Here is a 13328-nt window from a genome sequence, read left to right on the forward strand (position 1 = left end):
ATTTGCTGCTAGTTGCTAAAAATCTAGCCCAGGCTCAAGGTTTTTTAATGATGGCAGTCTCTTCCTAGAAAATTTTATGTGCTTCTAAAATATTATTGTCCTGCTCTTATGTTGAGTATGTGTTCAGGACTTTACAAAGAGTTGTAATATGTATTATTCTGTTTTGTTCTCAACAGCCCTGTGGGGTAGGCAGCTTCCCTTTTTCAGAATAAGCTTTAGTGTTCAAAAGAGTGTTGGTAAAATAGGTTATCATGCCAACTATTAGAAAAAAGGCTTTAAATTTTACATTTTTCCCACAACACTTTAATGTTGTATTCTTAGAAAATATCTTTAAGCAAAAAGGAAAATGTGTATACAGTTTCTTAGAGAACCTGCAGATAGCACACATGAGGAATTATGCCCCCTAACTGAGAATTCAACATTTCTCTAAACTGATGTATTTTTGTTCCATATGTTCTCCTAAGAAAAGTGAAATGAAGTACAAGTTACAGTAAAAGTAATATCTACTTTTTTCACTCAGAACATACTGCATAGAATTAATCCCAGTGAGTGAGATGAAGTTGAGTTAAAAATATACCTCTTCAGTCTACCCTTTTTTTCCTTTTTATTCTCCAGAAGATAGGATAAAATTAGAAGAAGAGGGATTTGTGATTTATGATACACCCCCTACCCAGAAAAAGGGCTTTCATCAGAGAGAGGTGTGGTGGAATAGTTTATTTCATCCTTAGATCTTACTTCGGCCAAAGTGTTAGTTGTTCAGTCGTGCCCAGCTCTTTGCGACTCTGTGGACTGTGGCCTATCAGGCTCTTCTGTCCACGGAATTCTCTAGGCAAGAGTACCAGAGTGGGTTGCGACTCCCCTTCTAGGGGATCTTCCCAACCCAGGGATCAAACCTGGGTTTCCCATATTGTAGGCAGATTGTTTACCATCTGAACCACTTCAGCCAAGGACTAAGTTAAAATGGTTAACCTTTGCCACAGTTGAAATAGGAGATAACCATTTAGTTATGATTTTTAAAAAGAGTTTATATATGTAAGAATGAAAGAAGTCTTTTTTCTGATTTGAATTTCATGTGCTATTTCTAAACTGTTTTAAAAAAACACCTTTAATCAGATTTTAGAAGGATGACATCAAACATACTCTTTTTAATTGTTCTTTTATAAATTGCAGGCTTGAGATTAAATATAGTTTTTCTGTCAGATGCTTCACATTCATAATAAATCAGAAGTGCTTTGTGTGAAATACTTTTAGAGCAATGCAGCAAGGCCTCTCCAGCATTTAAATGTTGGCAGCCTGCTTGTGTGCCCTGGGAACTCCAGGTTCTCACTAAAGATCAGGGATGCTCTGAGGCCCGCATGGGGGAGTGAGGCTGTGAGGATGGTACCAATGGAGAAGGAAATCACGGGCCCAAACTGGGAAGTGATAGTCCTCCAAGTCAGGGAACAAAAGCCATTTGGTAAGCTCAAGCCTCTAGACAAGTCCCCTGGGGTGTTGACTAAAATGGCTGTACAGGGCTTGCATCCCAGGGCTGACTGTCCCCAGAGCCTACCTAAAACTCCTAAAACTGTAAATATTAAGAGTAGAACAAAACCAGTTAAAGGTCATTTCCTCTGGTAGTACTTTATATTGCATGTGGCTTTTTTCCTCAGTGTAACATATCCACAGTAATTATCTGATATTTGCCCCTAAATCAGCCTTTAACAGGGAGATGTTGTTGATCCTTGACAAATAAGGAAGGAGGAGCAAAAAGCCTAAGTGGCTCGCCCAGGGTCAGCTGTCTGCCAGCGTTCAGCCCGAGTCCTTCCTCGTGACCCTGTCTGGCCTTGCTGATTATTGGTTCTTGGCCTCTGAATCAAAGAGATGAGATAAATTCTAAATACACTGTTGGTAGGATTAAGAAAGCTTACTCCATCTGGCTTCGAGCCAATGTCTGAAGGGACAGCTGAGGAGCATTCCTTTAGATTCTAACCTCATGGTTTTTGCCCCCGACTCTTGGTTACATAAGAATATGATGATAATTTTGCTTTGTTACTCAGAGCTGGTTATGATTCAGCTCTTTAGAGAAATTTGCAATTTCCAACCCTGAAATATTTCTTCCTTTGAGAGTTCTGGTGGTAAACATAGAGACTTGTCCTGTGTTTAAATATCCATAGGGGAAAAGGCCATGCCAAGCTAGTCAGATGGGATGTGGCATAGAAACTTCTTTTCTATCTCATGACAACATTTGTTTTCTGTCTCTTGTCGTTGCATGTATTTTCAGAAAATTTTCAAAATACTTCTCCTTTTAAGGTCTAGAGCCCTTCAGGATTGGACCATACACCAACTTTGTTAACATTGGAGAGCGCTGTAACGTTGCAGGATCCAGGAGGTTTGCTAAACTCATCATGGCAGGAAATTATGAAGTGAGCATCATTAATAAGTCCGTTGAGTCATCCACCATGTATTTTGGCTAAGACAGCATCCAAACAAAGCTGCTCTGCCTTTGATAGCATTGTTAGCAGAGCTGCTAGACAGTGTGAGAATGGTAAAGGGTGTTTGTAGCTGCCTGGGCCGGTGGGAGGATGAGGCTTCGAAAAATCAAAGGTGCTCTTGTTGATATTTGTCAAAAAAAATGCACTCGAGGTATGAACTGGGATGAGATGGGAGAGACCCAGGTTCTAGCTGTTTCTATTAATTGTGAAATTTTAGAAGTTTGAAGATACTGTTCATTTCAGCTTCTCACAAATCCTTTAAAGAAATGGAAAGCCAAGACAATTCCTATTTATATCCTCATGACCACATCAGATACTGACCAGCATGGTATTATTGATTCTATTCACTGTAAACTACAGTAAACAAGCAAACACAAAGAATAGGCCCTGCCTTGAAAAGTTTTGCCCTAGTGTTCTTAAACTTGATCACTCTATGAATGAGCAGAATTTAATCCAGAGAGAGCCCATCATGGACAGACTTCTTTTTTCTTATGCAAATATGAAGTTGAAACATGGAGGAATCTGATCTGGGCTTTAATGATTTTATTTTTTTCATTAACCTTCTCTCATTTTAAGATTTTAAAAACCTTTAGATCTTCCAGCAACCAGTATCAAAGTAGGCTTAGTTTTAGTCACAGAGAAAGTGAAGTGTGCATTTATCATCCTTTATGAACGTGTTAATGAGTGCTCTGTGGTGTCCCATGGAGGTCTGCTCTGCGGGTATTTCAGTTATATGGTTCCTGACGGTTCCCATCTGTCCTCTTCCCTTCATCCCTGCTACTACTCAGCCAGCATGTCCTGCTGCTATGGTCTCCCCGAGTTTAGACGCTTTCATGGGGTGGCTTTTTTTGCACATGGGATTCAACCCAAACTCCCTAGGCCATCATCCAGTTCTCTCCAGTTAGACACCAACCTGCCTTCTGTCCTGATCTATCATCTGAATGTTCCAGGAGGCTTTCTTCTGCCTCTAGGCCTTCATTCATGTCTACTCTTATGAAATCCCTATGACCGTTCATGGTGGTATAGAGTTCTGCAGTGGCGGTGTTCTCTTTATGTTTTGATAATTAAAACCATTCTGTGGTGTCCTTTTCAGTCTCAGATTTGATAGATTTGCTACTGAGAGCAGACAGCATTTTAGGAAGAAGCAGGCAAGTGGGAGTGGTATCTGTCATCTCATCAGGTCTTACTACATGCCTGTCACTGTGCTCAGCGCTTTGTGGCATTATTTACTTCATCTTTGCAGACCTGTGAGAGAGGTGTTGTTCTCATCCCCATTTTACAGATGTCCAGCTGGAGGCTTGGTGGAGGTTAAACCACTCGCCTGTTGTTTCACAGCAAGTGAATGTTAGACCCCAAGTCCTCCAAGCCCATTCCCTTCACCACTCTGCTGTCTCAGCGGGGATGGGGCTGGGAAGTAGGAAGTGTGTGGGGAGGAATGACTCCTCGCTGGATTCCCCTATTCAGTGCTCCCTCAAGGTTCTCTGGTTACGGAATGAGCACTGACCTGAGAGAAGGCCCAGTCCAGTCTGTTCACTCAATGTGTACATCTTTAAACAAATCACTTCATTCATCCCTTGGAGCCTGTGTGGGAAGTTGGACCCCTGAGCTATTATTCTGTCGCTCTTCTGATATAGAAAGGTCAGGCGTTGGCGTCTCTGTTTTGTGTCTTTTGTCCTCTGGTCTAAACAGGTCACTGCTTACTGTCTCCCCTCTGCTTCCTCCAGTTTGTTTCCCAGGGGCAGCTGAAGCCACTCCCTCTCAGGTAGCTTTCTCTCTTCAGTCCTCAGAGATCTCGCCCTGCCAGGTGTTTAGGCAAGACATTTGACTCTCACATTGTATGGCAGCATCTATAGCTTCTCATATGACTGTCATATGCCCTCAACTAGATGTAAGCCCTTCAGGAACAAGGACTATGACTTATGCTTCTTTTTATTCTTTATGATATTTAATGTATTGCTGATACCAAAACATCTTTTGATTTGCTGAATCTTATTGCAACCCTTTTTCTCTGTGTAATGTTGGATCATTGTGAATGGAATTCCCTCGTAGCCTGTGCCAGAGGGTCTCATGCCTCTTCTCATGATTGCTAAAAATTTCTGTTTGATTTTCTTTGGCTAAGAAAAAATTAGGACAGTGTTAGAATCTACTGTTGATTTTATTCCTGCTTATTTTATTATACTATGAAACATACAGCAAAGACTTAAAGTCTCTACCAATCAGTTAGAAAACCTTATTGAACATATCTGTTTTGCCTATCATTGTTCAAACAAGAATGGTAGATACATAAGACTTTTCTCAATTTTCCAAATGCTTAAAATCCGTTTCAGAGAATAAGCCCCTATTTGTGAAACCGTGAGGAAATGGTAATATCATATACCATGTGATAATGTTTATAATTGTTGCAGATGTTTGAGGCAGCCAGTCATTGTGGAATAAGCAGTGTTTCCCAAAGTATGTTCTCTGGAATGCTGATCCTACAGGATATTCCTTAAATGATCATAAGTGGGAAATGCTGTGTATTGTATTTTGTACTTGGAGATTTACAGTGTATAATAAGGTATTAATGGATTTGAAAATTCTTTTAGCATAAAAAAATTTAACTTATATTTCATGTAACTGCTGTCAGTAGCCTGCAGTGATTTGGTGAATATTGAAGAGTTAGATAAGTTTTGGATGGTTTCTGTAATGGCTTTTCTTGAAGGAGGTGGGACTTGAGCTGGGTCTTAAATAGTATAGAAAGGGAGGGGATTGTATTTGAAGCAGGGGGAACAACAATATGTGTGACACAGAGGTGGAAGTGGATTTAGCTGGGCGAAGGGTGCCAGGGTTCAGGGGGAGATGTTAAGTTGGATAAGATGATGGGGCAGGTCCCCAGGACCTGGAACACCATGCTGAGGGACTGAGGTTCTTTACGGGAGGAATCAGAGCCTCTGTGGGTTCTGAGGAGTGATGAATTGTGATGGAAGAGAAGTTTAGGAAAGGTTCGTCTGTGATGGTTGAGAGCAGCTCAGGGTCGGGGGTGGGAGGGTGAGGGGCTGGCTAGCTAGCCTAGTGGAGTTAGAAGGGACTGCCCGGGATGGTGAAGGACTACTTTTGTCAGCCTTTTCTTGAGTCACCCTCTCCTGACACTGCTTCCTCTTGAATTCTTTCCTCAGGAAGCACTGAGTGTTGCCAAAATGCAGGTGGAAATGGGAGCCCAGGTGTTGGATATTAACATGGATGATGGCATGCTGGATGGTCCAAGTGCAATGACCAGATTCTGCAACTTCATTGCTTCCGAGCCTGACATTGCCAAGGTTGTACGGAGCTTCGATTCATCAAGGGGAATTTACATGTGCTGCCTGTCACTCATTGACTTTGTCACTTTTCCCTTGGTCTGTCATCTCCTACACTGGTGTTCTGTTGAACTGCGTTGAAAGCCCAGTGGTTTCTGATTGTTCGTGTCCTCAGATAATGGCAGCCTTTCAATATAAACCAGACTTCAGAGAGAAGGATGTGACAGTAGTGCGACTGTTCGCAGGGCTCCTGGAATTGGTCACAAGGATTATTGAATTTCCTCTGATGTCTGAATAGGCTAAGAACTAACTTTTCATGTCTCTGAAGGATATACTTATCTGTTCCTACCAATTATTAGTTCTGTTTCTACCGCAGACTAGGGAACTCAGATATCAGATAGTCCTTCCTTATTGCAGGAAGAATGGACCTTTTTAGGCATATCAGAGTAAGACAAAATTATAAAACAAGATTAAATTGAGGTATTAATGTCAGCTTTTACATTTGTTCTTTAAGATGAAAGTTAATTTTTGTGTCAAGCTTTTCAAAAATTTTAGATGGGTTCTAAAAAATTAAAAATGTTCATTTCTTTACAATTGAATTTGTGATGAGGAGTGAGTTTTGACTTTTTTGTGTGTTTGTTATTCTTTTAAGGACACTTCCTAGAGCCTTAAGAGCTAGGGCTGTCATGTTTTTGTTAAGCTTCAGCAAATGTTTAAGTGAGAAGTCCTGTGGTAAGCACTGAATTATATTAACCCATTCTTCATTTGTGTCTTAAAGCTCTGCACTCAAAAGCCTCAAGGCTTCGCTGGGAGTAAATATTTTGAGAATTTAAGGTGAAGAGAAGCTAAATGACCTGTTTAAAATCAGAATCAGAGGGGGTGAAATGACCCCAGTGAAATGACTTCTGTGCTCTCATTCTGATATTTAGCTATGATCTTTTGAGTTACCAGTTTCTGGCCCACACATGAGGTCTCTTGTCAGACTGCAATTACTCCAGATATTTTGGTATTTAGGAACAAGAATAAGATTAAAATCCTATCTCTGTTATTGTATATTGTTTCCCTAAAGGAGAAAGAGGGAATATATGAGAGTCCTTGGAAGGGGATTTGTGGTGACTTGCTGTCTTTCTATGATCGTCTTGCCTTTCTGTACTCAGGTGCCCTTGTGCATCGACTCTTCCAATTTTGCTGTGATTGAAGCCGGGTTGAAGTGCTGCCAGGGGAAGTGCATTGTTAATAGCATCAGCCTGAAGGAGGGAGAGGATGACTTCTTGGAGAAGGCCAGAAAGATTAAGAAGTTTGGAGCTGCTGTGGTGGTTATGGCTTTTGATGAAGAAGGACAGGTGAGTAATTTCTTTTGATCTGGCTTCACTGTGTTACACAGTGGCTTAAAGCAGTGGAAGAGAACTGGGCCCAAAACAGATGTGTATACTATATGTACCACACATATGTGTACACACACATGGGCATACCTTAGAGATGCCATGGGTTCCATTCCAGGCCACTGCAATAAACCACATCTCGTAGGAAAGCCAGTCACATGAATTTTTGGTTTCCTAGTACATGGAAAAATTATGTTTACACTATACTATAGTCTATTAAGTATGCAATAGCATTGAAAGTGAAAGTGTTAGTTGCTTAGTCGTGTCTGACTCTTTGCAACCCAATGGACTGTAACCCACCAGGCTTGTTTGTCCATGGATTTCCCAGGCAAGAATACTGGAGTGGGTTGCCATTCCCTTCTCCAGGGGATCTTCCCAACCCAGAGATCGATTGTCTAGAAAAATAGTACCTACCTTAATTAGAAATACTTTATTGCTAAAAACTGCTATCATCTGAACCTCTAGGGAGTTATAGTAGTAGCATCAAAGATCACCACAACAAGTAGAATAATAAAAAAGAAGTTTGAAACATTGCGAGAATTACCGAAATGTGACATAGACATGAAGTGAGCAAATGCTTTTGGAAAAGTGGTATCAATAGATTTGCTTAATGCTTGGTTGCCACATACCTACAGTTTGTAAAACAATGCAGGGTCTATGAAGAACAATAAAACAAGGTCTGCCTCTATATGTATGTATATATGTCTGTGTATATATATGTGTGTGTATACATCTATTTACATCTATCTAGATATGAAAATTTGTCTATATAGTAGTCTCTACATCAGTTGAAAAAGGAATTACTCAATAAATGCTGTTGAATAACTGGCTATGATTTTAGAAGAAAATAAAACTTGAGCCCAATTTCCCACCATATACCAAAATAAAATATACATCAATTAAAGGTCTAAATTTAAAAAAAAAAAAGTCCAAAGAATATATGGGAAAATATTTATCTGAATTTTGAAAGCCAGAAATAAAACTTATAGACCTATTTATATAAAAGTATAAAACTTTGTATGACAAAAGGTACGGTTTTATTTGCAGCATGAGTTACAACAGTGGGTTAATACCCCTAATATGCAGAGTTTCTATAAATCAGAGAGTAAAATACCCCTATCAACTCAGTGGAAGAATGAACAAAGAAAATGAGCAGCGGTTTTTAGAAAAAGAAACACAAAATAGCCAATGAATATCCTAAGTTATACATTTGATTTTCCCTTGTAGAGTGATTTTCTTAGTTCGTAAAAGTGGAATGGCTAGGTGAAAGAGTGTGTTCATGTGACATTTTTTATATACATTGTTAAATTTTCCTTCTGAAAAGTCATCTGCTGCTGCTAGTTAAGTGTGGTAAGGCCAGTTGACATAATTTTTATTTTTTTACCAAAGGTTTGACTATGTAGATAGTTAGAGACATATTTTTTTTTATGAAAACATAAAACATATATTATTTTATGAAAAACAAAAGCCCTAAGCCTCAAGATCCCCAGATAACTGCTTACAACGTAACTGATTCTTGTATCATTTACCTCCTCATCTTCAAATTCCAGTTCTAGTTATTATTTATTGCTGTTCTAGTGGTTAAGAACTTGACTTTTTCATCATCCTCTACCTCCTCTCCATGTATCTTTGCTTTTATCCCCCCATCCTTCCAATATAGTTAATTTCAGTTGTAACTATTTGGGGCACTCATATTAAGTAGTGTAAAAGTACTTAGAGCTGCCAGAACTTACACAGGACTGGGAAATAGACTCTTGGAGGGCACAACAGAAGCTTGTGCACCAGGACCCAGGAGAAAGGAACAGTGACCCCACAGGAGACTGTCCTGGACTTGCCTGTGGGTGTCTGGGGTGGGTCCGGGAGTCTCCAGTGAAGGCGTGGGTCAGTGGTGGCCTGCTGCAGGGTTGGGGGCATGGACTATAGCAGTACATGCATGGGATCTTTTGAGGGAGGTCACCATTATCTTCATTACCTCCACCCCAGGTAAATAGCAGGTAAATTTGGCCCCAGGTAAATAGCAGGGAGGGAACACAGCTCCACCCATCAACAGAAAATTAGATTAAAGATTTACTGAGCATGGCACTGCCCATCAGAACAAGACCCAGTATCCCCCTCAGTCAATCTATCCCCTCAGGAAGCTTTCATAAGCCTCTTATCCTTCTCCATCAGAGGGCAGACAGACTGAAAACCACAATCACAGAAAACTAACCAATCTAATCACATGGATCACAGCCTTGTCTAACTCAGTGAAACCATGAGCCATGCTGTGTAGGGCCACCCAAGAAGGATGGGTCATGGTGGAGAGTTCTGACAAAACTGGAGAAGGGCATGGCAAACCGCTTCAGTATTCCTGCCTTGAGAACCCCATGAATAGTATGAAAAGGCAAAAAGATATGACACTGAAAGATGAACTCCCCAGGTTGGTAGGTACCCAATATACTACCGGAGATCAGTGGAGAAATAACTCCAGAAAGAATGAAGAGACAGAGCCAAAGCAAAAACAGCACCCAGTTGTGGATGTGACTGGTGATGATAGCAAGCTCCGATGCTGTAAAGAGCAATATTGCATAGGAACTTGGAATGTGAGGTCCATGAATCAAGGCAAATTGGAAGTGATCAAACAGGAAATGGCAAGAGTGAATGTCGACAATTTAGGAATCAGTGAACTAAAATGGACTGGGATGGGTGAATTTAAGTCAGATGACCATTATGTCTACTACTGTGGGCAAGAATCCCTTAAAAGAAATGGAGTAGCCGTCATAGTCCACAAGAGTCTGAAATGCAGTACTTGGATGCAGTCCCCAAAAAGAGAATGATCTCTGTTCATTTCCAAGGCAAACCATTCAGTATCACAATAATCCAAGTCTATGCCCCAACCAGTAATGCTGAAGAAGCTGAAGTTGAACCGTTCTATGAAGACCTACAAGACATTCTAGAATTAACACTCAAAAAGATGTCCTTTTCATTATAGGGGACTGGAATGCAAAAGTAGGAAGTCAAGAAACACCTGGAGTAAAGGCAAATTTGGTCTTGGGGTACAGAAAGAAGCAGGGCAAAGGCTAATAGAGTTCTGCCAGGAGAACCCACTGGTCATAGCAAATACTCTCTTCCAACAACACAAGAGAAGACTCCACACATGGACATTACCAGATGGTCAACACCAAAATCAGATTGGTTATATTCTTTGCAGCCAAAGATGGAGAAGCTCTATACAGTCAGCAAAAACAAGACTAGAAGCTGACTGTGGCTCAGATCATGAACTCCTTATTGCCAAATTCAGACAAATTGAAGAAAGTAGGGAAAACCACTAGACCATTCAGGTATGACCTAAATCAAATTCCCTTACAATTATACAGTGGAAGTGAGAAATAGATTTAAGGGACTAGATCTGATAGACAGAGTATCTAATGAACTATGGTCGGAGATTCATGACATTGTACAGGAGACGGAGCAAGACCATCCCCAAGAAAAAGAAATGCAAAAAAGCAAAATGGCTGTCTGAGGAGGCCTTACAAATAGCTGTGAAAAGAAGAGAAGCAAAAAGCAAAGGAGAAAAGAAAAGATATAAGCATTTGAATGCAGAGATCCAAAGAATGGCAAGGAGAGATAAGAAAGCCTTCCTCAGCGATCAAGGCAAAGAAATAGAAAACAATAGAATGGGAAAGACTAGAGATCTCTTCAAGAAAATTAGAGATACCAAGGGAACATTTCATGCACAGATGGGCTCAATAAAGGAGAGAAATTGTATGGACCTAACAGAAGCAGACGATATTAAGAAGAGGTGACAAGAATACACAGAAGAAGTATACAAAAGAGATCTTCACAACCCAGATAATCACGGTTGTGTGATCATTCACCTAGCGCCAGACATCGTGGAATGTGAAGTCAAGTGGGCCTTAGGAAACATCACTATGAACAAAGCTAGTGGAGGTGATGGAATTCCAGTTGAACTATTTCAAATCCTAAAAGATGATGCTGTGAAAGTGCTGCACTCAATATGCCAGCACATTTGGAAAACTCAGCAATGGCCACAGGACTGGAAAAGCTCAGCTTTCATTCCAATCCCAAAGAAAGGCAATGCCAAAGAATGCTCAAACTACCGCACAGTTGCACTCATCTCACACGCTAGTAAAGTAATACTCAATATTCTCCAAGCCAGGCTTCAGCAGTACGTGAACCGTGAACTTCCAGATGTTCAAGCTGGTTTTAGAAAACGCAGAGGAACCAGAGATCAAATGGCCAACATCCGCTGGATCATCGAAAAAGCAGGAGAGTTCCAGAAAAACATGTACTTCTGCTTTATTGACTATGCCAAAGCCTGTAACCGTGTGGATCACAATAAACTGTGGAAAATTCTGAAAGAGATGGGAATAGCAGACCACCTAACTTGCCTCATGAGAAATCTGTATGCAGGTCAGGAAGCAACAGATAGAACTGGACATGGAACAAGAGACTGGTTCCAAGTAGGAAAAGGAATATGTCAAGGCAGTATATTGTCACCCTGCTTATTTAACTTCTATGCAGAGTACATCATGAGAAATGCTGGACTGGAAGAAACACAAGCTGGAATCAAGATTGCCAGGAGAAATATCAATCACCTCAGATATGCAGATGACACCACCCTTATGGCAGAAAGTAAAGAGGAACTAAAAAGCCTCTTGATGAAAGTGAAAGAGGAGAGTGAAAAACCTGGCTTAAAACTCAACATTCAGAACAGTAAAATCATGGCATCTGGTCCCATCACTTCATGGCAAATAGATAGGGAAACAGTGGCAGACTTTATTTTGTGGGGCTTCAAAATCACTGCAGATGGTGACTGCAGCCATGAAATTAACAGATGCTTGCTCCTCAAAAGAAAAGTTATGACCAACCTAGAGAGCATTTTAAAAAGCAGAGACAAAAGAAAAAAAAATAAGCAGAGACATTACTTTGCCAACAAAGGTCCATCTAGTCAAGGCAGTGGTTTTTCCAGTAGTCATGTATGGATGTGAGAGTTGGACTATAAAGAAAGGTGAGCACCAAAGAATTGATGCTTTTGAACTGTGATATTGGAGAATACTCTTGAGAGTCCCTTGGACTGCAAGGAGATCCAACTAGTACATTGTAAAGATCAGTCCTGGGTGTTCATTGGAAGGACTGATGTTGAAGCTGAAACTCGAATACTTTGGCCACCTCATGGGAAGAGCTGACTCATTTGAAAAGACGCTGATGCTAGAAAAGATTGAAGGCAAGAGGAGAAAGGGACGACAGAGGATGAGATGGCGGATGGCATCACCGATCAATGGACATAGGTTTGAGTAAACTCTGGGAGTTGGTGATGGACAGGGAGGCCTGGCATGCTACAGTCCATGGGGTCATAAAGAGTTGGACACGATTGAGCAACTGAACTGAGTGGAAAAGTGGAGCCATGTAGTATACTATGATTCCTTTTCCTTTCCTGAATCCTGTTTGTTTTTTGTGAGGTTACCTTTGTGTTTATTTTGTTGTTATGTATTTTCAAACTATTCCCTAGTTGTGTAAATTTCCAATATGCAATGTATGCAGACACATTAAGTAGACTGTCATTTTAATTTGTTGAATAATTCTCCCTCCAAGACTTCTGGCATAATCAGGAGTGGTTGCTCAGGAGCCTGACTGCATAGCTGTCACTGTGATGTGTCCCTCCCATCATCCTGACAGTTCTTTTCACCTCTCTCATAGCCGTTTAGATTTCAGTTTCCTCATACTTGGTTTAATCTCTTATTTAGCGAAGTGCTAAAGAAAGACATGAAAGTAAACGTTTTTGAAGCCTTATATGTCTGAAAATGGCTTTATTCTACTTTTATACTTAATTGAAAATTATATGAGTACAAGCCTGAAATTATTTTCTCTGTGTTTTTAACTCATTGATCCGTTGTCTTGTAGTTTCAGTTGGTACTTGTGAGCTTAGTGCTTGTCTAACCCTTGATTCTTTTTATGAAGCTTGTTCATTGACCCTTTTTCTGGATGTTTCTTGGATCTGCTGTGTCCATGGTTTTCTGAAGTCTCGTGATCATGAGCCATTCATCGTGTTAAGCCCCCAGTAGGCACTTCAGTCAGGACACTTATGGCCACAGTTGCAAGAAGTTTCCTTGAATGGTTTATCCTCTCGTGGCCTGTGTATTATTCAGAAACTGGATGTTTTGGAAAGATTGCCCAATTTTTTTTTACCTTTTCTCTCC

The 13328-nt window shown here is 40.5% G+C and overlaps 1 protein-coding gene across 6 annotated transcripts in view; it reads left to right on the forward strand.

The window, feature by feature from the left end:
* MTR (5-methyltetrahydrofolate-homocysteine methyltransferase) overlaps nt 1-13328 on the forward strand; it is a 126114-nt gene that overhangs the window by 40685 nt on the left and 72101 nt on the right. For all 6 annotated transcript variants that reach the window (XM_004021372.6, XM_042241150.2, XM_012105022.5 and 3 more), the window contains exons 13-15: nt 2290-2402; nt 5627-5767; nt 6904-7089. In XM_004021372.6, coding sequence (XP_004021421.2) covers nt 2290-2402; nt 5627-5767; nt 6904-7089 — 440 coding nt within the window. The remainder of the gene's footprint in view (nt 1-2289; nt 2403-5626; nt 5768-6903; nt 7090-13328) is intronic.

The sequence above is a fragment of the Ovis aries genome, chromosome 25, assembly GCF_016772045.2.
Source record: "Ovis aries strain OAR_USU_Benz2616 breed Rambouillet chromosome 25, ARS-UI_Ramb_v3.0, whole genome shotgun sequence".
Lineage (NCBI taxonomy): Eukaryota > Metazoa > Chordata > Mammalia > Artiodactyla > Bovidae > Ovis > Ovis aries.